At 43.8% G+C, this 27749-nt stretch overlaps 1 protein-coding gene across 1 annotated transcript; it reads left to right on the top strand.

Annotated features, from left to right (window-relative positions):
* The first annotated feature begins 305 nt into the window (after nucleotides 1–305).
* Nucleotides 306–26910, top strand: ptch2 (patched 2). The gene is made up of 22 exons (XM_051094753.1): nucleotides 306–825; nucleotides 2230–2422; nucleotides 10187–10376; nucleotides 10473–10542; nucleotides 10714–10805; nucleotides 12826–13021; nucleotides 13109–13230; nucleotides 13863–14010; nucleotides 14869–15000; nucleotides 15111–15266; nucleotides 15348–15440; nucleotides 15546–15671; nucleotides 16359–16477; nucleotides 16577–17316; nucleotides 18167–18309; nucleotides 18407–18587; nucleotides 18698–18978; nucleotides 20056–20193; nucleotides 20289–20431; nucleotides 23843–24233; nucleotides 24327–24834; nucleotides 24953–26910. Exons 1-22 carry the CDS (start codon nucleotides 673–675, stop codon nucleotides 24985–24987), a joined length of 4350 nt encoding a protein of 1449 aa, XP_050950710.1. The 5' UTR covers nucleotides 306–672; the 3' UTR covers nucleotides 24988–26910.
* The last annotated feature ends 839 nt before the right edge of the window (nucleotides 26911–27749 follow it).

Here is a 27749-nt window from a genome sequence, read left to right as displayed (position 1 = left end):
GCCGATTAATTTGTAAAGTCTCCCTCCGCATCCGACTGTCAGCATAAAAGAAATGTGTGGCTGCAGTATCAATAGATGGCCTGTGTGATAGCGTGTTAAAATACGAGCTGAGGCTATTGGGAATGTGCAGAGCGGAGCAGCAGTGCAGTGAAAGAGCTCCTCTAGCACTTCCCCCTCCCGGCGCTGATGTGAGGGGCTGCCTGCCTGGGTGGTCTCCCTCTCTCTCCACTTTGGTGAGCTGTTGCTTAGCAGCTAATAATAGGAGATGTTTGCAAAGTAATTTGCCTCTTCCTCGGCCAATGAGAACCAGAGCACTTTTCCATCAAACCACCCTTTTCAGGGTTTGCAAAGGGGCTACCTCTCCAAATGTTACTGCAACAGGATCAGAGGTAGACTGGCGGAATCCGCTCGCCACTTTCTTCTGCTTTAAAACGAGTTACGCGCAATAGCTGGACGAATGAAGACCGAAGGATCTATACGGATTCGAACACATAATGTTGGGATGGAGTTGGAAGACTTTGGCTCAAGGAAAGACTAGAGAATATTTCTTCAAGTCGAACCCGGTGGATGCGCGTGTCGCGAATCTTGGATTATTATTATTATCGCCTCTGCCTAACGCGCCGCGTTTGCCTTTAACTTTCTTCAGCGCTTCTTCTGCCTCCCGCTTGGACTATGGCCTCGGATCCCAGAGACCCGGGACCGGCCGGTGGTGTTTTTGGAGATTTACCCCCAAGTTACACACGCTCTCCGCCGCCTGTGAACTCAGATCTCCTCCGGAGACCCAGTTACTGCCACGCCGCTTTTGCGTTAAAACAGATTTCTAAGGTGACAAACGCTTTCCCCCCTGGAATATACACACACAAACACACACTAAGTTGTTGTTCTTCGTGTTCGTGGTAACATACTTCTATTTCAGGGAGCTGCTAAGGACTTTCTTTAGCCTAGTTTTACAAGTGTTGGAGGGAATTTACTCTGTTTATAAGCTAGTGAGAAGGAACTGATCAACAGGCTACTTACAACCTAGTTCGCTGGAAATCGGTTTAGATGGAGAGTAAACAACGCCAAATCTGAAAGCAAGACTGCGGACAGCGACTTCTATGAATGAAAGCCGAGTCTTCATTCATTTAGCTCTTCTGTCCGCGCGTTTTGCGTCTTTTTCGCGTTTAACTCGTCCCTCGGTGTTCAGTCTGGTTGGTCTAGATACATTATAGCGTGTTTGTTTGACAATGCGCGCTTCCTGCTGAGGAATTCACTGATTAAGTTTGATCTGACAAAGCATCACTGAAGCGCATGAACGCTTGGCTATGTGTCAAAACTCCCATGAGTGAAACCAAAACATGTCCAGTTATACTGCAGCTAGGACTGCCAGTTACAGGAAACTTGTGAGGTCTTTGCAAAGCCTGGCTACGTGAATCTACATTTTTGATCAAATTGCTTATAAAACTGTTTGCTTTTCTATTGTAGCCTGCCAGGAATGCTTACAAATTCTAGTAACAAGCTGCTGTGTGATAACAGAAGAACCAAGTATCTTGAAACAGCTCTAGTTTATAACAAGAAATGTTTTAACAGCTTTTAGCTGAGGTTATGCAATCCCGTATGTTTTAACATTATACGCTTTTATACAGCTGTAATGTTGTTAACTATGATAATCTAAATTAAACATCTTCTTTAATAAAGAGGTGAGGAGAGAATCCAGATCCAGATTAGAAACCTCAGACCTGTGAGATGTTTGGAGAAAGTCCTTTAATACTCATAACAGTTCAAACCCCAAACTTCAAAACAGGCAAATACTTGGAATTTTTTAGAACTTTGCATTCAAGAAACTAGTTAAATGGATGGAGACGAGGGTATAACAAAATGATTTTACAGGCCTATGAAGTTCTCTAACTCGTGCCATGTTACTACATGTTACTACATTATATAATAACAGGCATGACATGGTGGGATTTAAACTTGTCAGACTGGTATTTGAACTTAAATATAAAGTAATTCACAAGTTATTTTCAATTTCGCTTTTCTAGTCTTAAATATTCTCTACTTTACGACAGAGGCTATGTCTTCCAAAAAAAAAAAAAAAAGAAAAAAAAAAAAAGAAAATAACCTGACTTGTAAATGTTGATTCACGTGTTGTCAGGACAGTTCGCTATCCTGGCAGGGCACCGTGTGTTACAACCGATCTGAAATAGCATCACTGTACATGTGAATAAGTGTTCCTCTCTTGTGTCTCAGGGGAAAGCTGTGGGACAGAAAGCACCACTGTGGATTCGGGCGAGGTTCCAGGCTTTTCTCTTTTCTCTGGGCTGTCACATCCAGCGACACTGTGGAAAAGTCCTTTTCATTGGACTTCTTGTGTTCGGAGCCTTGTCTGTTGGTTTGCGGGTCGCTGCCATTGAAACGGACATTGAGAAACTATGGGTGGAAGGTGAGTCCAAGCTTACATGTTTCGCTTATGCGCTGTGTGGGTTTATTTCTGGTGAGGAGATCTGATGGAACAAGTTATTTGTGAGCTGTATGTTACATAGACATAGTGCTTTTTATTTTAGAACTCTCTTGCAAACAGTTTTGACTATCTTTGCTTAGCTTAACTAAGCTTAGCTAGCTTAACTGATTGAAAATGCGATTGTGGTGCAGTTGTTGGGCGATATAGACCTAGACCTTGTGTGGGCTTCTGATATGAAGTCTCAGGATCTTTGAGCGGACATAGACCGTGGCCTCTGGAATTCCATATCTCCTGTCACGCACACGTAGCATTCTTTTTCCTAGAGCGTGCAAGCCTTCTCTTGTTCTCTCCCCATCAGCCTATATTGTTTGCGGTGGGTGCTGCGCTTGATGTTTTTCTTTTTCTCCCTTTCCCGTTTGACGTCCTTTCCGTGCACCTCACTTATCTGTGCATTTTCAGGCAGCTTTATTTAGTTTTCACACTGCCAAATTCCTTCTAAGCCCCCTAGGCTTTCGCCACACTGCTGATCCCCTGCACAGATGGGCTGTGTGTGAATCGTTAGCCATCTTTGAGGTGCTGACCCTCCCCCTCGTGCTCGCTGTGTGGTCCTTCACTATTCTTGGATTCCATTCAACAATAAAGACACCCCCCCTTTACCAAAAAAAAGTGAATACAGCTGAAGTTTACCCACCTGTTTCACACTCACACACACAACGTGCACACGCTCATGCACAAGCATATTAGGCGGCGTTATTTTGTACTTTTGTAGTTTGATTTGAAAATAAAACATGGTAGCTTAGCACTTGTTTCAGAACAAATGGGGCTTTATGTACATAACTGTATATGCTTTTCACAATATCATAGTCAAAAAGTATGTTTACTGACTTGCTGAAAAGCAGTTTTTAAAACAAGTTAATACAATTGCTTATGAAATATTCCTATCTCTAAAGGAGGTGATATATGAACAAATGCTCTCTGGTGGGAACGTTAGCTGGAGTCAAGCAAAGGGAGTTGTCAGATGTTGTCAGTGAAATTTGTGTTTTAATGTAAAGCAGACATAAAGCATGGGGCTCCTGGAGTGAAACGCCAAAGTGCTGAAAAGAACGCTGTGCCTTTAAGAGGCAGTGCCTGTGTTTCTAAAGTTTCTGCCTGCGTTGTTTCCCCCAATAGCCCATTGACAAAGCTGCTCTGGGCTGAATGGGGAGTAAGTGGTATGGTAACAAGGAGAGGTTAGTTCTCACACACAGGCACACACATTCACTTCTGCACACATACACATAAAAAGTCACAGGGACAAACAAAAGTGTTTTATAATGGGTCTTGTGATTGGGAATTGAATTTTAAAAGGTCCCTGGTGCTGTTAGCGATTACTAAATAGCATATATCAATGAATTGGCAAGCCAAAACGTTTTATTTTAAAATTAACATGGCATAGGCCGTTAATGATTTTAAAGGATAGACCTAAATGTTGCAATGTTTTTGTCATAAAAATTCAAATCTCTGGGGGAGCTGTAAAGAATAGCAAAACAGTCAGGGCCTGTGGATCTCACACTTGCCCAGCTGTGCATTTTGGAGCATATGCCTCCTCATTACCCCTGAGGCGGTGACTGTCCCTCCTTCACCTCTGCTCTAGCCCCCCCACCCAAATGTCACCCAGGCCACCAAGTGTCCATGTCCTGAGGGACCACCCGGGCCACCCGTAATTGCTTCCGCCTTCCATCAAATGATGTGCGAAAAGCAGCAACCTTGCGTTTAGATGCCTTACAAAAACAAACCAACAGTTTAGACACCCTGTTAGGAATACAGTGTGTTTTGTGACCCTGGACCATATGTGTCAGTTTTTTGAAATTGAGATTTATACGTCACCTGAAAGCTAAACAAATAAGCTTTTCATTGTTGTATGGATAGGACAATATTTGGCTGAGATACAACTATTTGGAAATCTGCAATATGAGGGTGCAAAAAATTAAAATATTGAGAAATCACCTTTAAAGTTGTCCAAATAAAGTTCTTAACAATGCATATTACTGATCAAAAATTAAGTTTTGACATATTTATGGTAGGAAATTTACAAAATATCTTAACTGAACATGATCTTTACTTAATATCCTAATGATTTTTGGCATTAAAAAAATTGATAATTTTTACCCAAGCAAATGTATTTTTGGCTATTGCTACAAATATACCCGTGCTACTTAGGACTGGTTTTGTGGTCCAGGGTCACATTTATCCAGCCTGGCCTAAAATTTCATCAGTATGTTTGTATCTGACTGTATGTATGGAGTATGATTATTATAGTATGGTTATTTTTCTCACTGTGACCAAGCTATGGTTTGAATGAAATTCTAGATTCTAGACAGTGATGATTCACTGTTTAAAAAGTAGAAATTGTCATTTAGTCATCCTTGTGTCATTCCAAACCTTAAGAATGTTTTGTTGTAACGAAAGTCAGTGTGGTCCAATGTTGTTTTGGACCCCATATCGTATTTTGTGTTTCACTTTAGAATGTCATACAGGTTTAAAACAACACAAGGGTCAGTAAATGATGACAGAATTTTAATTTTTGGCTGAACTGCCCCTTTAAGTCATGGGTTAATTCTTGGGAAAGTGTGATTTTAGCTTGCATTGCGAGGCAGGGGAAAGAGGCGATAAAATGAAATGTAGGATGACGGTTTTGGGGGCTGGTGAGTGAAGAAACATTCTAGCATCTACACCCTTAAATTACTCTGGATTTCATGTTTGCTCTTTATGTGCAGTGTCGGATTGCAGAGGGGAATTTGTTTGGAGAATTAAGAGAGGGGGAAAAAAGATTGAGAAAGTTGTGTTTTCAAAGGAGCTCAAGTTATTTCATCTGGTTTCTGACACCAAAGCGAGCAGTACCACATCTTGTTTTAATTGTGTGGATTTTAATATTTGATGGAGCTTTTTGAGAGTGAAGGATGAGGAAAGCTTTGTCAGTGACGAGTTGTCTATCAGCGTGGGGCAAAAAAGCAGACTTTGATATGTGATTATATGCTTGAGTAATGCTGGCCTCCCAAAAGGATTGTTGGCATTTACCGGTCATTGCAAAAATGTGTGCCGGGCTAAACAAACGGCAAACTTTTTCAAACAGACGGACATGTTTATGTACTCATATACAGTCGTAGCTTAATTTTTCTCATCCGTTTTGACACGATTTTGGTGTGCCTGACAGACGTGTACACACAGACAAGCTGTACAAACATTACTCAGATGTGTGTAGGGATATCTGGGTAGCAGGCCTGCTTTGGTTGTATGAAGCCACCAGGCAGCAGAAGAGAGGAATAAAGAACATATACACACTGCATGAATGACCTTGTCCACATGCATGTAGACCGAGGGGAACCAGCACAAGCCCCGGATTTACACAGACACATGTGGACCTTTCAGTGTTATCTAAACAAAAAAAGAAATGCAAGGTAAATGCAATAATTCATTAGAAAATACACAGTCTTCCAGTCCTGGTGCCGGATTGGAGAGAAAGAAAGCTCTATGAAGCATTATTGAAGGTGAATGGCAAGCCGCAGTACCCCAGCTACATAAATAAACCCTAACTGCCGAGACTTAGACCTCACCAGTAGAAAGTACAAACAAGGCCAGAGTCAACCTGGGTCAGTTGAAAATGTTTACTTCAACCCCCCGTTTCCACCCCCCCACCCCACACAGGCCAGCCTTCCAGCCCCCATTACTCAAGAACGGACGGCCATATGAACTCAATGCATCCCTTCTCAAAGTTTAGCAACTTTCTACCCCAAATCAGAGCATTGCCAATTAAGGCTTGACTCACTCTGCCAGGGGTTTTCATTCTCTCAACCTAATCAGTTCGACTTGTTTTTTAAACACTGGGTGCTTAAGAACATGATGCAGATCCAGACAATGTCAGTGTAGCAACAAAACATGTTTCATATCTATGGCATCCCATTGACACTGGTGCCACGATCAGAGAGGCAAACTGAGGTCTAACTCCACAGCAGAAGTGCTAGGGTACACCTTTCTGTTTATATTCTTAAGCTAATGTTACTAGAACAACGCCAGAGGAGGCAGTCCAGACCCCCAAGAAGCTGCCCCTCTTGCTGCCCGATTCAGACAGTATTTCTTACATTCAGTCCAATAGGGTCATTCTCTTTGATCCATGGTTAAAAAAAAATAAAACAGAAACTGGTCACTTTTTAAAAAAAAAAAAAAAAAAAAAAGAAGTCTCCTTTTTGTCCTTCTCAACAGTTTGTCCTTTTGGTTAGGGTAAAAAAAAAACATTTTCTTGGTACGTGGTGGAAAAGAAATGGTTTCTGGGCTCAATAAATTCATTTCCAGTTTGAATGAAACCAGCAACGTGGAAAAATTTTGCCTTTCACCATGGGATGAATGTATGTTTCAACCACACATTAAGCTGCATTAGCAGCCAGTGGAGTGCCTAATGTGGGTATTTTTCACAGCAGCCAACACTAGGGCTGATTAGCATAATTAGTACAGGGAAGGCTATACATATGGAAATGGCTAGGACCTAAATGCCAGAACCGGTGGAAATTTATGTCAATGCTGACAGAAGTATCAGGTCTGAATAGGTGCTAGCTCAAGCATAGTTTTAGCCATCTTGATTTGTTTTTAATATATTTTTTCTTCACTTGCCATCTGGAGGGGTTGTTGTGCATGATGTGTGTTTAGTTTTATCTTCAAGGCTGAAAGTTACCTCAGAAAGATGTACAGACATATAGCTACTCTATGAAGCCAACCCTTCCTCCCTCTCGCATTGTTTTATCCGCTGGGAAAAATCCAGGTCCAATTGCTTTTGTAGTGAGTTTCTCTCTTTATTTTGTTCCTGTTTGTTGGGAAACAACTGAAAGTGACTGAAAATGAGGGTGACAAAGACCTGCATTGAGTCTCTTGGTGGCCTCGAGTTTGCGCTCATAGAGGCAGAGGTGGAGCGGTCTCCATCTGCCACTGTATTCGTGTGAGACGGGGTGGTTCTCTCAGTCATGGTCAAGCCATTGAGACTACTCGTGATTGAGAGTTGCAGTGAAGCTGAAATGTTTAAAAAGATTTGCACTTGAGCCAAATCTATCCTTCTTGTCTACATAATGTGTCTGGAAAGAAGAGGAAGAAAAAATCAAACAAAGAACTTGGAATGGACATTATGGGGTCTTGACGGACCCAAGGCTAAAGAGCTGGACCAGCTTGTTTTGTTCTTGGTGGTTTCATATACTAATGTGTGTGGGAGAAAAAGGGAAACAGAAAAAGAGAGTGAAAGCACGCATGGGAGAGTGTGTGCGTGGGCACGCACTGGCACCCGACTGTGTATCTGAGCTCTTGGGTTTACTTGGGTGGTGAAAACAGGTAAAAATGTCTCTTTCAGCACTCTTCCTTGTGGGACTTCCTCCAGAACAGCGTGAGTCCTTTCAGAAGCCTCTTAATCCCTCTAATCTGGCCCACAACACTTTGAAGGTGGCCTGTCCTAATGGAGAAAGCACTGGGTTTCAGACCATGCTGCTCATTGCTACTGCTCCACATGCAAATTCTCAATTCGCTGACAGTAAATCTTTTTCCATTAGGTTAATTTAGCATGACCCTTGTTGTAATTCGTTCTTAGTATTTTTTCTTGCTCTCCTTTATGCGTCTATATGGTAATCATAACTTTATTTCAGGTTAGTGTGAGCATGCAGTTGTAGGCGATATGTTGCGGAGAATTGGATAGGCCAAGCCAGGGTGGACATGAGTGAGATTGGAGCTGACAGGGTCCACTAGCGGGGTGACACTGGGGAGCAGGGGGCTTCTTCTTCATAGTTAATTACATGTCACTTTCCATACTGCCCACTGGGAGGGAACCCCCTCACACCAGCTCATTTTGCTGGTCTGCTCCTGGGTGGGACCTTGAGAAAAGCTTGCTGAAGCTTGCTACCATTGTGTTCCTAAAAGTGAGGGCAGACTGAAGCTCAGCTTCAGCGTTTACCATTTTATGTGCTAGAGAGTTTTTACAGTCGCACATCTAATCTGCAAGACACTGAGAAGGGTTTTCCGGCTATGTTGAGGAACATTGGTCAGACCCTCCTCGTGGATAATTGGCCTGTGATGGTGATGTCACCCCCAAGGCTGTGAAAAATGAAGGACAACAAAGGAACGAGGGTCTCCGCTTGAGAGAGAGAGTAAGCTCTGTATGGGAGTATTGCTGGATCGATATCACCCAACACCCTCAGGTTTCTGTTCAGGTTTTTTTTTTTTTTTTTACATAAAAGCTTTCATAATCAAAGCTTTTCGAACTCAAAGCAAAGATTAGTGCTTTGAAAATCTCCCTAGGCCTCTGTTTGACAGGTCAAGCTGTTTGAATCTCAAATGTACATCCCAGATCACTCTTGTGCATCGCAGTCCCTTTTCCCCCCCGTCTGTAGTGTGTTTCTGGCCATGAAAGTATTTGCGTGCCTGTCTCTTTAAGTGTACAGCAGCAGCGAGCCGAGAGAACAGAGCAAAGCTCCCATCTGGAGGGTGGCTGAGTGGAGCGGTGACTGAGCGGCGGGGCCCACTCGGGCCTCTAGCTGGGTGGTCCAGATGGGAGGAACCAGACACAAATAGCTATAATTTACTTCAGGAGCCCCTGTAATTACAGGCCCAAGGATTGGAGCTCAATTCCTGCAGATGCCTGAATGCATTAAATATGAACATGCTGTCTGTAGATCGACACAAATACGTGTTTGCATTTTGCAAATGGAAACGGCCTTCAGATTCAGCCCGCCACATTTTTTGAAGTAATGTGTTTACGTAACCTGCATGTCAGATAGCTGCATGAATGGAACCAGGAGGTTGAATGTTTGCATGCGTCAAGTTGTAAGCTTCAGGGCAAGTCACATGGCATTTATAGTTGCGGTGCAGTTTCTTTGTTTCTTTTCAGCTTTTTCTTTCATTAAACAAAACTTTTCATGTGTGTTAAAGGATTGTTCTTAAAGCCACTTACAAAGCTGTGGGCTACCCCTGACAAGAACAGTACCCCTGTCTCTGTATTTCTCTCTTACTGTTTCTCTACGTCGCTTTCTCTTCGACTCCCTCTCTCAATTAACCGAGGCAGGCAGCGAGATGTGCTGGGAGAAAAAGTAGCTTGGTGGGCTCAGCCAGCCACTGCAGGCTTGTCATCGTGTATTGGGACGTGGAGGGGCCGGTGCGTTTCATGTGCATTTGGCATGGCCGCAGATACCCCGCGTCCTCTTTTCACCACCGCCTCCGTTAATTAGGGGGCTGGACTCTGAAGTTTCCTCTGCGCTCTTTGATGCTTTTCATCCCGACTCAACATACCACATGAACAGCATTTCTGCCTCTGCTCTTCTGCCTTGCTCACATCTTAGATCCAGCATGGTGACCTGCAGATCAAGACTTGATGTCTTGAGTGACCTTCCCATCAGGAACCACAGTCTGTGCTAAGCAGTGTAGAGTTAGCCATTAATTAAACTAGTGGTGGATAGAATAGTGTCAGTTTTTAGCCAGCCACGTTGGAGAATTTATGGAGGATTTTGTGCAAAAGCCTGCTTGTTTGCCATGTGGGAAAGTGTGGGTCATGTCATAAGTAGTACTTTTACTCTTTAGTGTGCTGAAGAAACAAATGTGATCCACAAATCTGTTTCTGGGATTAGTTGGAATATACACAGGGAATGAGAGCGGTAGTGGGTAGGAATAAAAACATCATGACCATAAAGATGTCTCCTTTCTGAAAGTTTGAAAATAACAACCCGTGTTGTCTTTCTGTCTCAGCTGGCAGTCGGGTGAGCAAGGAGCTACGCTACACAAAAGAGAAGCAGGGAGAAGAATCAGTGTTCACCTCACAGATGCTCATACAGACACCGAAACAGGAAGGAACCAATATTCTTACCCAGGAGGCTTTGCTGCTCCACCTGGAGGCTGCTCTGTCAGCCAGCAAAGTTCAAGTGTCTCTTTATGGAAAGTGAGTACAACCCCCAGCAGGATTACAGGGAATTTCAAGCACTTATAAACATGAGGACCAGTCTTTAATATGCAGTTGTACCACTTCCACCCACAGATCTTGGGATCTTAATAAAATTTGCTTCAAATCCGGAGTCCCAATTATAGAAAATGTCATGATTGAAAGGGTAAGCATGTTTTTATTATGCAATTTTTGGCTTGCTTCATAACAATTTTCTTATTACTGTTTGCTTAGTGCTTCAGATAGCTATTATAGTGTTTATTCAACTTAAGTTGCTATTTTTTGTTCTGTGCCATGAAATCTGCCTTACCGAAGATTATACTCTACTTCTTTGCAGATGATTGACAAGCTTTTCCCCTGTATGATCGTGACTCCCTTGGACTGCTTTTGGGAAGGCTCCAAGTTGCAGGGAGGCTCTGCCTATTTACCGTAAGCATTCTGCTTATTCTTATTTAAAATATAACCACATATTTCAAATGGAGCTTCACTGGACCAGACCAGAATTAGCTATGAAACAAGAGACTGTGCCTGAATCGTAGCGCTCTGAAACTTTTGACCCCCCTCCTTGATACAACACACGCTCCTATAACAATTGGGCTTTACCTTCAACCAAAACGGCGCTGACTGCGACAAACTCTGACATCAAGCCCCTAGCAAAAGCTCTATTTAGTCTGTTGATAAGCTGAAGCCTGGTTCCGTCGTCAGTGTGGCTTGAGCTGTCAACAGTGTGGTGAGGGGGCTTTACAGGACAATCTCTAATCCTGCACCCCTGTCCCACCACCCAATCCCCCAGCCTGAAGAAGCCCTTGCGGAAAGGGGACAGAGGGAGAGAGAGAGAGGGAGGGAGAGAGATGACTGCTACTGGGTGGGTAGGAGGGAAGGGTGGGGGGGCAGGGGAGCCTTTGGGTCAGACAATGGTAAGCATTCTTTCAGTTTACGAGTGAGTGTCCATCAGTGAGGGGGCCCTGGAGGGGGCCCGGCTTTGTCAGCACTGGGTAACACTGTGCATTCTCATGGTAATCGCCCAGGCTTGGAGCTGTAAGTTGTCCAACAAATAAAATGGGCATTATTCAAGTCGTGGGCCCAGAGAGAGAAAGAGGGAGGAAAAAGTGGGAAAAATTAACTGTGGACGTTGGACATTGTAGTTTACACTTCCACCCAAAACATCTCTTTAACATTTTGTTGGTGGAAAATTGAAAGCCATTTTGAATTCTGTGTCATGCAGGACAAAATTGGTTTCAATTGGCTGAGACTGATTCTGTCAATTCTCATAGAGACCTATCAGCCAGTTCAAATTCCCATTTTTGAGAAGCCTTTAAATATGTTATTGTCCTGTTTTCTCTATTTGGACATGTATGGAGAGGGTCTACGTTAGCCACTAAGGCTAATGTCCTCTCAGGCTTCCGCTTCAGTTCAGCTGTTTTTTTTTTTCATCTAAAGGGAAAAGAGCGAGAGAGAGAGACAGAGGGAGAAAGGGAGGGAGAGAGTGAGTGAGGGAGAAAAAAACTTGAGGGAACAAAGAGCAGCAATCTATGGAAAAACAAAAGGGCCCAGGCCGGTTCACTCAAGCAAAAAATAGGAGATAAAGGAGACTCTCTTTGCAAGCAGGAGCAAAGGCGCTTGGTATGTGGGAATGGGAGAGGACCAGCTTTATTTGAAGCTGCTCTTCATGAGTTATTAGAGTGAGATTGGGCCTGGAGTTAGGACACTATTCACTTTTATTCTTCTTTACCCACAAATACTCATCACGGTGAAAGGCCCCTCTTTCACTCAGGGGGTATCACTCTGGGTTCTATGGCATTTTTACTTGGGATTTTTTTTAGCTATATAGGTGTTGATTGGGAATGTCTTTCCTTGTGATATATACAATTTTCCAATGCCATAATAATGAAATAATGTTAGAAGATTGAGGTTGTCAGTGTTCCCAGAATCACCCAATCAGAATGTTAAAGTGAGTCCAGCTGTAACTCCAATACACCTAGAGAATTGGTCTTTGGCATATCAATACACAACAGTCCACTTTCTCAAAGTGGAAGAAGATAGATTAAAACCTGCAGGCTAAGGGGTTGAGAACACCGGGCTCAAAGCAGCATTCAAGACAGTCGGCACAACCCTTCTCAGCATTCCCACTGCCCGCCTTCATCCTTATCAAGATGTTTTAGAGGCAGAGGTAATCGTTATGACTCGATGCACAAAGTTAAGAGACAGCAGCCTGTAGACCGCCAGCACATTATGCCCCTCCGTGTAACAGGATAATAAACGCTACTTTATGCGGCATCTGTAGTCCGCCACCACCAGGGAGGGACTGGTGCCGGCAGGCTCAGAGAAGCAGCGGTAGGAAAGGGGTTTGTTCGGAAAAAGCGTGCTATCTTTGGAAAAAGTTACAGAATTGAGTCATTTAGTCTGTTAACTTAATTGAAATGTCTCAGTTTTGTTTATTGTGTTTTAGGGGCATGCCTGACATTCAGTGGATGAATTTGGACCCCCTCAAGCTAATGGAGGAGTTGAGCCAGTTTACATCTCTAGAGGGCTTCCGAGAGATGCTAGATAAGGCTCAGGTGGGCCACGCCTACATGAACCGCCCATGCTTGGATCCCAATGACACAGACTGCCCTCACAGTGCCCCTAATAAGGACCCACGGCAGGTGAGCACAGCGTTATAATGCAAATGACAATATGAGTCTGTAGAATTTATACGTTTGCATTAAATGTGTGCTATGCATTTTATTTAGGTCCCCGACATTGCTGCTGAACTTCAGGGTGGTTGCCATGGTTTCTCCAAGAAGTTCATGCACTGGCAGGAGGAGTTGATCCTGGGTGAAAGAGTAAAGGACTCCCAGAATGCCTTGCAGAGGTGAGAAAGAAAGAAGGAGAAGCAAGAGGAGGGGGTATGTGGGTGGGCCTCTCTTAGGAGGCCCTGACAAGAGAGAAAGTAAGAGAGAAAACCAAAAAGAGACAGAGATGGAGAGAGGGAGGAATCTTTCTGACTCCTAATAACCTCACACATCCGAGGAATTCCTTACATGAAGAGGGATCAGTTTCCACCTCTGACCCCAGTATAGGAAAGACCAATTAAACATGATGGACAGCCACATAACCTATGGACAGATCTGAAATGCAGAGTGGAGGAAAATGAAAACACACTGAACAGAAAAAAAGAACACGTGATACAAAGTAAACAAACTGGGTAAACTAAAAGCAAGAGTAAATGTATTTTCACACCTGTAATTTAATCTCATGTGTATATTTTCAATGCAGAGTTTAATCTGCAATAAATGAAAGCCTCTGCAGTGAGCAGTATATTGGCCTTTCGCCCAGTATTTGACCATTGTTCTAATCTCAGTGGAAGCCCAAGAGGGCTCGCATCATTCCAGCCTTTATCATAATGCGTCTCCCTATTAACACTCACTTTGCAACACGATTGTATATGCACACGCATGTTTCTTAGTTTGGATCTCACTCAGCCCTCTGTATTTTCCCGTATAGTGCGGAGGCCCTTCAGACCATGTTCCTCCTCATGAGCCCCAAACAGCTCTATGAGCACTTTAAAGACGATTATGAGATCCATGACATCAACTGGAATGAGGACAAGGCCACAGCCATCTTGGAGTCCTGGCAGAGGAAGTTCGTTGAGGTAATTTCCTGTTTTATAACACACCCACACATCACTTTGTGCGGTCCGAATGGTTTTAGTGACTGCGGAGGGTGCCCAGCTGGGGTGGAAAGGTAAAAAGAGCGCAGGAGGTCACAAGTGGTGCAAGAGGGTTGTTTTCCTTAGACCAGAGGATGGCAACGTCTGCCTGAATTCCATCAATCCTCAGCTGCCTAGTAAACGGAGTCCTCCTAGGAGGCCACTGACAGACTCCCAGTTATAGGAACAAGCTGTTTTTGTGATAACTGACACCCAGCATGCTCACTGAAAGAGAGAGAGAGAGAGAGAATTACAGAGAGTGAAGAGCCTCCAGAAAAGTCTGCTGCCTCAGAAAGAGAGCAAGAGAGAGGGAAGTGGAGTCAGGGGAGGTTGGGGGGATAGGGCACTGTAAAAACAAAGTGCAGAGGTATTCCTTTCCCCTTAAGGTTGTCGGCCATTCATGGTGCTGATGGAGTAGCCTCAGAGACCATGTGATCTCATCTGATCCATCTGACCTCTGCCCTCTGGCATCTGTGCTCATTATTTCTTGCTTGTCAAGCTTCATAGGGTCTCGTGCTATCTTGTTTGTGTGTTATTAGGATAAAATACAGCCCACAGAAGAATGAATGTTTGTGTGGCTTGTCAGAAAAAGTAATTCAAGATTAGTTTTGTTCCGCAATGAGTGCACGAGTTCATTCAAAACACACAATGCTGGGTTAAGCAACTTTGCTTACGCCGAAATTTATTAAATTGCAAGCCTCTTTGATTTGACCCACACTTGTATGCTCTTTCCAATCCAAATACTGAAAATCATGTACTTGGATTCTCTGGGTTGATATTTAAAACTGATTGTGTTTCTAGGTTGTCCATGGGAGCATTCCTCAGAACTCTTCCTCCAATGTTTACGCCTTCTCGACCACCACTCTTAATGACATCATGAAGTCCTTCTCCGACGTCAGCGTAATCAGGGTGGCAGGTGGTTATCTGCTCATGGTAAGACATCCATTACTGTGGCAACTCTAGTTGAGGCTAATGGAAACGTGATGAGCGTGTCTCCATATGTGTGAAGCTATTCTCTTACATCTGTCTCTCTCTATGCACAGCTGGCATACGCATGCGTGACCATGCTGCGCTGGGACTGTGCTAAGTCTCAGGGTGCTGTGGGGCTGGCTGGAGTGCTTCTAGTCGCTCTGTCTGTGGCTGCAGGACTTGGTCTGTGCTCGCTGCTGGGGCTGTCCTTCAATGCCGCCACCACACAGGTAAATACACACCTAAACGTCTTAAATTTACACGTAGCCTCGGGGCTTGGCTGTAACTCAGAGCCGTGCGTTCCTCCACAGGTGCTGCCATTCCTGGCCTTGGGCATTGGAGTTGATGACATGTTTTTGCTGGCTCATTCCTTCACCGAGACCAGATCCAACATCCCGTTCAAGGCACGTATCTCATAAACATGCTTTGGATCATGACTTCCAGTGGATGAAAATTCTGCTTAGGTTTTTTTAAGATCACAGCTCATTCTTTGGCATATCTCTCCATAGGAGAGGACAGGTGACTGCCTAAGAAGAACCGGCACCAGTGTGGCTCTCACCTCCATCAATAACATGATAGCTTTTTTCATGGCTGCCCTAGTGCCTATTCCTGCTCTCCGGGCCTTCTCACTTCAGGTATGAGCGTGTATTTTATGCGTGAGTACATGTCATTAACCATTGCACCCTGTGATGCCCATTCAGAAAGACTGACTATCTGAAAAGGGCAGTGAAAGTTGGCTCTGAAAAATGTGCCATCAAAGTTCATTCAAAATGAAGATGGCTTTTGTTGTTGCTCGTTCTCGCAGTCTCTCTTTATTTTATGGTCAAACTCCCTCATCCAACTAAAGTCACAGCCTGGTTTTCAGGTGGGGAGGGGATACCAAGAGAGAGAGAGAGAGAGGTAATGAGATGTGTGAATATATCAGTATATCACCCAGCCATCAGACTGTGCTTCTCTGATCTCCCCAGGCTAACCCTGGGTGGTCTGCACTGTAATGATACAGAATATAATGTCTGTCTGAGGCTGTCGGAGTTAGGGGGGGGTTTTGCTCAGACTCGCTGTGACCTTGGGAGTCCCCTTTCCTTGGATTGTTGACTATTTGTGGAGTGATGGGGGAGGGGGTTGCTGGTTGATTTAGGGTGCATATTTTACTTTCTGGGATTCAATCCGAGGCACTAAAACAGCGAGGGATCCTGAATGCAGAGTGTTTTTTCTCAAGTTCAGACAGCAGCTGTGGAGTCGGGTGGCAGCGTAGAACTCATGAACGAAAGGACTTGGCCTTTATCCTGAAGTCTCTCTTTCTCTCTTACACTTTATTTCAGGCGGCTATTGTGGTGGTCTTTAACTTTGCCATGGTTCTGCTGATCTTCCCTGCCATTCTGAGCTTGGACCTGCACAGGCGGGAGGACAAAAGACTGGACATCCTGTGCTGTTTCTACAGGTAACTAAGATGCACTGTCCTTACTTAATATCAGCCCTTTTTATTATGCCAAATCCTTTGGTACTCAAGATGGGAATTTAAATGTTCCTTTTCTTCCAGTCCCTGTTCAACTCGGGTGATCCAGATCCAGCCTCAGGAGTTCTCAGACGCCAACGACAACCACCAGCATGCTCCGGCCACCCCCACCTACACTGGCTCCACTATAACCACCAGCACCCACATCACAACCACTGTGCAGGCATTCACCCAGTGTGATGCAGCTGGTCAGCATATTGTCACCATTCTGCCACCCACCTCCCAGATCTCCACCAGCCCTCCATCCATGGTTCTATCCACACCCACACCCACTGCTGACCCTTATGGCTCCCAGCTGTTCACCACCTCCAGCTCCACCCGAGACCTTCTAGCCCAGGTGGAGGAGCCTAAAGAGGGCCGTGAGTGTGTGCCTCTGCCCTTCTTTCGTTGGAATCTGTCAAGCTTTGCACGGGAAAAGTATGCCCCTCTGTTGTTGAAGCCTGAAACTAAGACTGTGGTGGTCATCGTTTTTGTGGCTCTTCTGAGCCTCAGCCTCTATGGTACCACAATGGTTCATGATGGACTCTACTTGACTGATATTGTCCCCAGAGACACAAAGGAGTATGACTTTATCACTGCCCAGTTTAAATACTTCTCCTTCTATAACATGTACCTGGTTACCATGGATGGCTTTGACTATGCCCGTTCTCAAAGACAGCTTCTACAGCTTCACAATGCCTTCAACTCTGTAAAATACGTAGTTAAGGACAGCAATCACAAACTTCCCAGAATGTGGCTCCACTACTTCCAGGATTGGCTCAAAGGTAAGCTCACAATAAGTTATTTTTCATTAGCGGCTTTTACAGTGTTTTTTGAATAACTACCACTAATCAGCCCGTAACTTGTCTTGCACCACTGTGTTGTTTTTAGATGAGAATATATGGGTATCTATGAAGTATTAGTAAATATGAAACATAGCTATGCTGAAAAATGCCATTTTCAATTGTGCTCATTCATTGTGTGGGAAATGCTCTTATCTCTAAAGGTGAGAGAAAGAGTTCAGTGAAAGTTCACTTCTGTCATCTGCTTTTGTGTTCCACCCACCTGGGCATAGAGAGGATTATGGGAGGGTCAGGGGTTATCTTAGACTGTTTGTGACCTCTCTGCTCACATTGGATTGTATTGAGAGCTTAACTGTGAGGTGAATCCACAATAACTAAAACCCAGAGAATTGAAAAGAAGCTATTTATTTTGAAAGGCTGTGGAAACTGGAGGTAGTTGAAAGACTCTCTCTTTCTCCCCTATGCTATTTCCTTTTCTTGTGAGGAGATCTCTGTAATTACAGAATGGTTGTGGAAACTGTTTTTCAGCTGTTGCCAGACTTTGTAATTTGGAGAGCACGAAAGGCTTTCTCTGGTTAGTTTATTCAGCCCACACACATTTATTCAGCACCAGGCAGAAAGATGGAGAACCCAGCAAGGGGAGGGGGACTTTTGGTTTATACGCCTGTTTGTGTGTGTGGATTGGCATTAAATCTGACCCAAGTTTTTGACCCCCCTCTCTAAGGGAGGAGCGATTTTAACAATCCTCTGTCATAGCTTACTGAATTGTAAAAAGTAGGAAGGTTTGAACAGCTTTCTCACAGAAGGTCTAATTGTACCATGCTCCATGTAGGTCTGCAGGCTACATTTGATGCCGATTGGGAAGCTGGCAGAATCACCCATGACAGCTATCGCAATGGCACGGAGGATGGAGCGCTGGCCTACAAGCTTCTCATACAAACTGGCTCTAAGAAAGAACCTTTCAACTACAGCCAGGTGTGTGGTCAACTATTGGAGCATTCAGTTTAAATACCTCTCCAAAACTTTGCATCTATTCCAAAACTTACATTTGCACATTTTGTTTCTTGTAAAGCTCACATCCCGTCGCTTGGTGGACGAGGATGGTCTCATTCCACCAGAGGTTTTTTACATCTACCTGACTGTATGGGTCAGCAATGATCCGTTAGGATATGCTGCCTCCCAAGCCAACTTTTACCCCCATCCTCGGGAGTGGATCCATGATAAGTACGACACTACTGGGGAGAACCTTCGCAGTAAGTAAACCAAATACGATTACATTACAAAGGTGGTCGAAGTCATATTTATGGAGGCATGTTTCAAAAGTGTGTTCATGTCTAAGAGCATTACCTCTTCTCTTTTCCAGTCCCTGCGGCAGAGCCTCTAGAGTTCGCTCAGTTTCCTTTCTACCTAAATGGCCTCAGACAAGCCTCAGACTTCATTGAAGCCATAGAGAGTGTGCGCACAATCTGCGAGGAATTTATGCGTCAGGGAATCCAGAACTATCCCAACGGCTACCCCTTTTTGTTTTGGGAACAGTACATTGGTCTGCGCCACTGGTTCTTGCTGTCCATCAGCGTAGTGCTTGCCTGCACCTTCCTGGTGTGCGCCATCCTCCTGCTCAACCCCTGGACTGCAGGCGTCATTGTAAGTCTGCCTTCCTCTCACCCTAATCCATTTCTAACTCCCTTTTTTTCTAGCCTCTTCCCCTATTCTCATACTTCTTTTGCTCCCCTTGATCCCCTCAACACAGCTCAATAACTTTGCCACCAGGGCAGTTTTCTGGGGAGGGCCTTGGCCGGTTGTCTAGAGGGTGCTGCTTGCATATACACATATATACACACACAGTCACACACATACGTACTCTCCCCCTCATCTCTTTTGTCATTCAAATGGGTGCAGCAAGACTTTCTAAAGAAGAAATGCAAAGCTCTCCTGAAGGCTTTTACCTCCAACTGCCTTTGTCCAGAAATTTGGGGACAGGACGGATCTGCCCAGTCACGACCTTGGCCTGCTAAACCCATCCATCAGGGACTGGGTGTAGTGGGGGTAGTGGGTGGGTTAGTTAGTTCTGGGGCTAGTAGGCGTTTCACACGGGCTGGTGGAGTCCTCAGCTCATCATGAAGAAGCAAGGAAACTAGAAGTGGCCATTGGCCTTGGTTGACTTGTATTTCTGTTTTAGCTGTGATACGGATGACTCATTGGTGTGCAAATGCCTATGGCATTTATTTAAATGATAAAGTAAACAGTTTAGTGCACTTGCTTTTATTTTAAACTCTAAACCGGCTCTGTCCTCTTTAGTTTCACAGCCTATATGTGGCCGCAGTAAAATGGGTTTTACCATCTCCAATTTAAGCATGACCAAATTGGAACCCCTGCCAACATCAAAGGTTTTCAGGGCAAAGACTTAACCAAGCACCCTATTTAATTTGTAGAAGAACCGTTTCTCCTGAGTAGGAAAACACTGCACCAGGAAAGCGAGGGCATAATGGTCCTTATCATATTGTGTCACTCATTTCCATTGCTCTGAAATTGAGAAGACATGGGGAGGGGCCAGGACATAGCCATTATGTAATCTGATACTTGGGGCAGATGACATGAAATGTAGAGGATATTGGTCCAGTGTGGCCCATTTCTGCATTGTGATTCATGTAGTGAATTTCCATATGCATAGTTCACTGTGATGTAACTCCTAATATGCTAATCTCTTCTTCTGCTCGACAGGTTTTTATTTTGGCTATGATGACAGTGGAACTTTTTGGCATCATGGGCCTAATTGGTATCAAACTGAGTGCCATTCCTGTTGTCATCCTTATAGCCTCTGTTGGTATCGGAGTGGAGTTTACTGTGCACATTGCACTGGTAAGACCATCTCACACAGTAATTCATCAGTATTTGTATTTCTGCCAATACAATCAAATAGTCCAGTTTTATTCACTCTATTTTCCACATTGTAGGGTTTCCTGACTGCCATTGGGGACAGGAACACTCGTTCAGCCGTGGCTATGGAGCATATGTTCGCTCCTGTGATTGACGGCGCCATCTCTACTCTGCTGGGAGTGCTCATGCTTGCCGGCTCGGAGTTTGACTTCATTATGAGGTGAGTGATTGACACTTCTCCAGGCGGGTCTCTGAGGTCGGCCCATATGCTGGCTTTCAAAATGGTGGTGAGCCTTAGGCAGGGAGACAGTTGTCCATGTGGCTGAAGGGTACAGGTGGTAACGTTTGCCTCCGTATCACCTGGTGTTGTCAGTCTGGATGTTAACTCCCCTTAGACCACCACAGCACTCTTACAAACATCCTTATGCCGCTTGAATGCACAACAAATGGAGGGAACATCAAGGGAGTGCAGCAGCTGCTTGTAAACATGTAAATATACAACCCACTGCGCGGTGACTCAACATGCACACACTTGCTCACAGTTTTTCCCACCCTGATTGCGGGGAGGATGTCGACTGTCCAGTCATTTGGTTGTGAACTCCCTCTAGCCACTGCATTTGGGCAGCTTTTCTGCCTGGTTTAATGCCTACTTCACAGAAAGAGCATTTTTTTTCTCCTGGATCTAGGCTCTGCTGAGAACAAACCACAACCTTGAGATCCGCCTCAAACAGACCCATGACATAAAAAATGGCTTAGTTAGAGGATCCAGTACAACATAGCAGCATGTTGAAAATTAAAAATATGCCTCTTGGTCCTTTTTCAAGTACCCACTTTTTGCACCAAAGAATAATTTGGAAACGAGGAAGAGCAGTGTGGTTTGGGTCTCCAGGAAACTGCAGGGGATTGTTATAGCAGATTGCTTTAGGACAGTGGTAAAGCCCGGAGGAAAGATTGGGGGTTGGGGATTGGAGCAAACCATTTGGTGCAAGCGGTGTGCCAGCACTGGGGCATTCACGGTGGGAGGTCCTGTTTGGATGTAGAGAGAAAGAGAGAGAGGTCTGGCCCTCTAGCTGGGGAGTAGCATAAATACATTGCTGTAAACATCTCCTGGCTGTGGGACACTGAATAAACAGGAGAACAAGCTCAGCGGCCCCTCTTAGAACGAGCCACCCTTTCCAACCCCTGACTTGGAATGGAAAAGATTACAGTTTATATAAACAACAGAATTCCTAACACTAGGTCTACTCTGGAGGTCTAACCCAGGCGGGGCCCATGGATGGTTTAGTCTTTTTTTTTTTTCTTTTTTTTTTCTTTTTCTTTTACTTTTTTTTTTTTTACTCCTTAAATAAATCACGCTCCACTTTCGGAATGTTGACTTAGTAAAATAAACATGCGCCCTTTTTTCAATCTTTTCATGTATACAGGACCGTCAGACAGAATGAGCGCTTTTAACTAACAAAAGGTGGACGTAAGTGCAGCCAGAGATGGTTGGCTGCTTTGTCTGATTTTTTTCCCCCAGCCTTCATGTTTTCACTGAACATTACAAACTGTGTTGAAAGGATGATTGTGCCTTTCTTGAATTCCTGTCAAAGAGTCACTCAAACCATGTGATTCTTCTAATTGTTTTTTAGCCAGTGCTGTAGAGAGAGGTGACAGAAAATGAAACTGGTTCACACTTAAGCTGTCTGAATCATCTACGCTGAAACAGACATGAGAGAAGTGGGAGGCAATGAAAGCAGACTTGCTTGTCTCCGTCTGAGAAACCCATAGCGTAGCTCAATCTTTGGTCTAAATGTAGCATATAATTCTGACCAGAGTCGCCGGTAGTGCTGCGTTTTACGCACAGACCCCGACGGGCCACCTTGGAAATTTGGGTTTTAGAGGTCAATTTAAATATTACCTCTCCCTGACTGTGCATAATGACTGAAAATAGGTAATTATAGTCTTTTAAAACCAGAGGTTCTGTGATACAGTACAGGTCTTGGTTCCTCAGGGAGCTACGATAGAGACCAAACCAAAATAGATCCAAAATGGAGGTTCAGTGGTGCGATGACCGTCAGACCTGTAATCTTTTTAACAGGGTTTTTTGATTCATTTGTTTGACGGTTCTCAGAGAGCCAAAGTAAACACATGGCCTCATTGGAGGAGACGGGTCAATGGACAGCAGTTTCCACTGTACGTCTGGAATGCTCCAAGCAGATATGCCAAAGATGAACTTTTTCCCCTCTTTCTTTCTTTCTTAAACCCAAGGTTCTTGTGGATGTGACAGAAGCAAAAATGGTCAGAGGGTGGGAGGTTAAAAGAACATTCCAGACTTTTTTCCAGATTCTGTTCCTCTTTTCCTTACCTCCAGAAGTCTGAACCACAGCTGAATTGTCTCTTTTTAGTGTAACCATTTAACTGGAGTGCTCTCTAATTTTCTCATGCACTGTCTTTCTTGTGGTGAATCAGAGCCCTCCCTCAATGCTCTGAGCTGAAGCACAGAGGCACAGACACCCTCACAGCCCTGCAGCCTATTAGTGAGCACTACATGTTAACACGCAAGCCAGTATACACAGCAAAACTACTATAGCTCGTCTCAGCCTCACATCTCCAGCCTTTACTGCTAGCACTCACCCATGAGCTAAAGCCTGGGAAACCTCATTCACCACCCTCTCCCTTGGCCCCTTCGTTCAAACATACATTTTCGGCGCTGCTTCCAGCCTTAAGCAACTCTGCACCACTTCACACTGCTCCACCAGACCCGCTAGTGCCTGTGCCAACCAGACCTCCATGTTCTTGGCTCTGGAGGTGGAGGGTGGTGCTTCCTGCTAGTCTTCAGCACTGGATTGAGGTTCCTGCTTTAGTCACCTCCGCTGAGAAAATAGCTAGTCTTAGTATTAGTCTTAGGCTGGTTTCACACACAAGAATACTTGTTGACTGTGGAAACTGTTGTTGATGGATTCTAGGGTCCGTTTTACGGGTTTCACGAATAAGCGTTTATTGCACTTGAAAGAAATACCTTTCAGCGGATCTCCACACTAGTGTTGCGTGATTAGCTCTTGAGCCAGTATGGCTGTTGAGAGCTAGGAGGAGGGAGAGAGAGTAGGAGGAAGAAAAAAGTAGAAAGCAAAGGTCCGGCCTGGCCTGCTCAGTGTAAACATAAAGGTGGCGTGCCCTGGCCGGGGTGAAACACGATCTCAATAAGATAGGGTATTAAGTTTCTGAGGAGAAAATTACATTAACAGGAGTGGCAGCTTTTAGAACAGAGGGAGGGAAGAAAGCAGAAGGAGAAAAGCAATGGAGAGGGGTGAGTGTTTCTGACGCGTAGAATCTGTTCACTAATGTAAACACATCTCCTCAGGAAGTGGCAGGGCAGTGGTGATAGATGAGGGTTCCCAGAGGGAGAGAGAGCTAGCACTCGATGCGAAGACGGAACCCAGGAATTTCTCTCCAGCTTTGTTAGGTCGCCAGGAGAGAGGAAGCAGGGAGAGGAAATGTAGGGAAAGAAATCAACATCCTACAGGAACTCTTGGATATCACCTTCCTCTAGATGATCATCCTATTGTCTCGTATCTTGTTTGAACATGCTGTGGATGTTTGGTGGCTGCTTTAGCTTTAATATTCTCTTCATTTCTGTTCTTTCCTGCAGATACTTCTTTGCAGTATTGGCCATACTGACATTGTTGGGGATCCTGAATGGTTTGGTGCTACTTCCGGTACTGCTTTCGCTCATGGGTCCTCCAGCGGAGGTCGTACCCGCTAACAATGCCAACCATTTGCAAAGTCCCTCTCCCGAGCCCATGCCTCCTCCCATGAACCACCACGGGTATTACGCTGGGCACATCCCCAAGGGACCACGTCAGGCGTTCTCCGAGACCTCTGATTCCGAATACTATTCTGAAACTACAACCACCTCTGGCATCGGCGAGGAGGAGTACAAGTACTGTGACAGGAGTGCATACATCACGTCTCCAGCTCAACCTCCAACCTCTCACATCCTGCTTGAAGCCAGCAAGAACCCCAGCTTCCCTAAGCTTACAGTAAGTCGACCTAACATGAAAAATTAAGACTCAAACTGCTTGCAATCTCTTGAGCGCTTTTGTAATGTGTTTGTGCTTGTTCTTGCTTCCAAGGTGGTGAAACCTTTTAATGAAAACACGTCTAAAGGACAGAACAGCGAGTCCAAGCAGAATGCAGTCAACTCTGTCAGTTCACAGATCACTCGGTGGGACAACAAACACGAGTACCAAGGACAGAGGCGACAACATTTACCTAGCGACAGGACCCACTGTCCTCGTAGGACTACACAGTGTGGCCCAGGGCCACAACCAGGGAGAGGGCAGCAGCAAAACAGGACTACAGCCCCAGCTCACAGCTCTGGGGCATTGCAGCGCCCTAACAATGCAATCACCATGGTTACAGCAACAGCCTCTGTGACAGTAGCCGTGCACCCCAGTTTGCCGGGGTCGTACCAGGGTTACATGCACGAGGGGTTTGAGGATAACGAGTCAGACTCTTTTGACGACTCTAAGAGGACTTCTCAAACATATGGAAAGGCTGCACATTATAAGAGGGACTCTTTGGAACTTCAGGATTTGGACTCCACAGAGAAAAACCAGCATCAAGCTAACCAGGCATTAGGTAAGACTCTGAGCTTCTCGCAGCTTTCAAATTTCAAATCCCACTCCTAAAGAATTACGAAGTTTGGATTGTGATGAAAATGATCATAACAAAGTTCTATCTTTTGCATGTGTTACAGGTGGTGCATGGATCCAAGCAGCCAAAGATTGCTAGACTGCTCCCAGCCCCCACATCCCTTTGTCTGGAATCTCTGGCTGTTTTGGGAAGTTCCCAACCCCAGCCCGGTGTCTTTTATCTCTTTGAACTGTACATAGACCTCACACAGACAAGAGGATTTATTTTAAAATTATTAAAAAGGTCTTCTTAGACATTTATAAATATATATATTTTAATACTAAAAAGAGGGAAACTATTTTAAAATGTGCTGTATAACTTGTGTATTCTCTTGTGTAAAAGATGTATAAGAGGATTTGGAGGCCTTGTTCCCTCCACTGTATAGATTATAAAATGTGCTATATGTAAAATAAGTGAAATGATATTAGGTTATTGAAATGCAAGGTCAGTGTTCTTATTTTTTTTCTTTTCTTTTTTTTTTGCTGCTACACTTCAAATTTAAGATGACTTGTCTTGAAAATATGCAGTACCCCTTTCCCCAACATAAGCCAAGATTTAACTTTATATTAACAAGTTCTTAAACTGCAGCCAATAGGAAGCTTATCTGTATTGTTCAAAGATGTTGACTTATCTTTGATTGCACTGTACAAAATCAAGACCTATATAGATAACAGTTTTTCTCAGTTGAAATGTCCTTTTAATTTATTTGACTTTTTACTGACAGCAACCATTGTGCCTTCTTAACTTTTCAAACTGTTCAGTAATGCATCACTATACTGTTAAAGTATCAACATTGTCACTGATATGGAGTTTTAGTGTAATGTTATCATCTGTTTTATGACTTCTCATGGTTGTGAAATGGTCTATGTGTAGTACAGTTTTAGTGTTCGCTTTTACATTGTTCCATTATATACTCATTTGCAGTCTACATTATATACTTGAAGGGGTGGTTAAATTACACTTTATTTTATTTTCCTCTATGGTTATTTTAGCCATACATAAGTAAGCTTCAGTTTGTCACTAAATATGCCCCAGCAAAAGTTTGGGAGACATCAGACAAACATGTTGTTTACCCAAATATCACTCAGAAAGGGAATTTTGCATGAGTGCAAAAGGAGATTTTTGTTTGCTTGTTTGTTTTCTCTTTTTGTCATCTTGTTGGCTGCTTTGTAAATAGCAAAAGCCCTGCGCAATTGTTTACCTGGTAGTTGCCCTCTGGGCATCTACCACAAGGCCAGTGTAGGGACAGATAAACAGCTGGTGCTAGTCTTCATAGTATTGTCTGCAACTCAGTTCTCTTTCTTAGGTCCGATTTCAGATAAAAGCTCACTCATTCAGTATTGGTCACGTCACTGCCAGATTAAATGCAGGGAAAAAGTGTTAATGTAAGTGGCAGCTTCTCTCACTCTCCTTCTCTTTCTCTCTCTTTATTTAACGGAATATGTTTTAATGGAAACAAACCAAGTAGCTACTGTATCTGGAAAACAAAGCAACACAAAATAAGCAATCTAAAGCACATGTACAGCTTAAGGACAGAAGTGGCTTGGGCAGACAGGAGACAAGGGTAGGGGACGGGGGTCCTGCATAGGGGTTTTGTTTCAAATGTATGTCATGCCATATAAATTATTTATATTAAATTTTTATTTTTGTAGTTTGTACAGATGTTAGTCACTAGACTGAAGTTATATTTTTAAAGAGTAAATATATTATAAATATAAATATATAATTATATCTATTTGTTTCTGAGATTTTTGTTTTGTTTTGGGGATTGGGGGGGGGTGGATTGGGTGGAGCGGGCTTTGAAATCTTCATATTGCTGTTGGAAATAATGAAGGAAAGGGGTGGCTACGGTCGTCCACCTTGTGTAGACTCTTTGCCTTTCCTTCTTCATGTAAAGATTTGAAGAGTTTCTGTTTTTGTTGTTGTCTAAAACACTGTGACTTCAGAAAACTTTGAGGAAAAAAGAAAAGAAAAACCTTTTGTGACCATCATTTCCTTCACCCTTTATAGGAATTCAACTAACAAAATAAATATAAAAGAAAAAAACCTTATTGACTAATTGTTTTTCTTTTATGTCTGCTTGTTGTTTGAAAGATTATCATATTTTGTTTGTACACCAAACTAATTTTGTCACTCAAAACAAAAACCCACACTATTTTGGGTGACTAAATACTAAAAAGATGTGAGAGGTGATTATGTGAGGGAGGGAAGGCAGTTTAGACGTATCAGCTCCACACTTCCTGTTTTATTGTTGTGACTCCCCAGGCTAGTGTCCTCAGTACAATAAGCCCACCAATGGAGATGAAAGGCGTGTGCTGTAAATTCCTCGGCTTCCCACAACACGGGCTCATCTGTCAGCTACCTCGGGCCTGTCTGAATCTGATACACCTCTGGCTTTTGAAGTTACTGTCGAGGCCCCTTAGTATCAGGAAAGACAGAGAGCGGGTTAAGGGTTTTGCCTCGTGGAGTCAGAGAACAGCGATTGAGGCCGTGGGGCACGATCTCGTTCTACATGTTAGAGTTTCGGTTTCTCAAAAGAAATGTGCTGAAGGCTGCTGCCTTGTCAAAATTGCTGGTGTGAACTACAATACCTTGCTATGCGTTAACAATAGCTATGTTTACATGCATCCAAATAATCTGTTAGTAATCGGATTGATGGCTCAATCACATTTAAAAAACCTTATTAAGTGATCTGATTGAGCTTGGTCTTGCAGAAAAAAGGGGATGTAGACCTGAAATAATCCAATTAATTAGAAAAAACTAAGTATGTACAGTCGAAGTCAAAAGTTTACATACACCTTGCAGAATCTGCAAAATGTTATTTATTTTACCAAAATAAGAGGGATCATACAAAATGCAAG

This window comes from Labeo rohita, chromosome 2 (assembly GCF_022985175.1).
Source record: "Labeo rohita strain BAU-BD-2019 chromosome 2, IGBB_LRoh.1.0, whole genome shotgun sequence".
Lineage (NCBI taxonomy): Eukaryota > Metazoa > Chordata > Actinopteri > Cypriniformes > Cyprinidae > Labeo > Labeo rohita.
This window is presented reverse-complemented; position numbering and strand designations above follow the sequence as displayed.

What these genes read in the sequence shown, in the direction of transcription:
- ptch2 (XM_051094753.1), top strand. Translation starts at nt 673, where the DNA reads ATGGCCTCGGATCCCAGAGACCCGGGACCGGCCGGTGGTGTTTTTGGA. An exon ending in CAGGTGGTTATCTGCTCATG is followed by an intron (nt 15,001 to 15,110) that starts GTAAGACATCCA and finishes CTCTATGCACAG; the next exon opens with CTGGCATACGCATGCGTGAC. An exon ending in TCCGGGCCTTCTCACTTCAG is followed by an intron (nt 15,672 to 16,358) that starts GTATGAGCGTGT and finishes ACTTTATTTCAG; the next exon opens with GCGGCTATTGTGGTGGTCTT.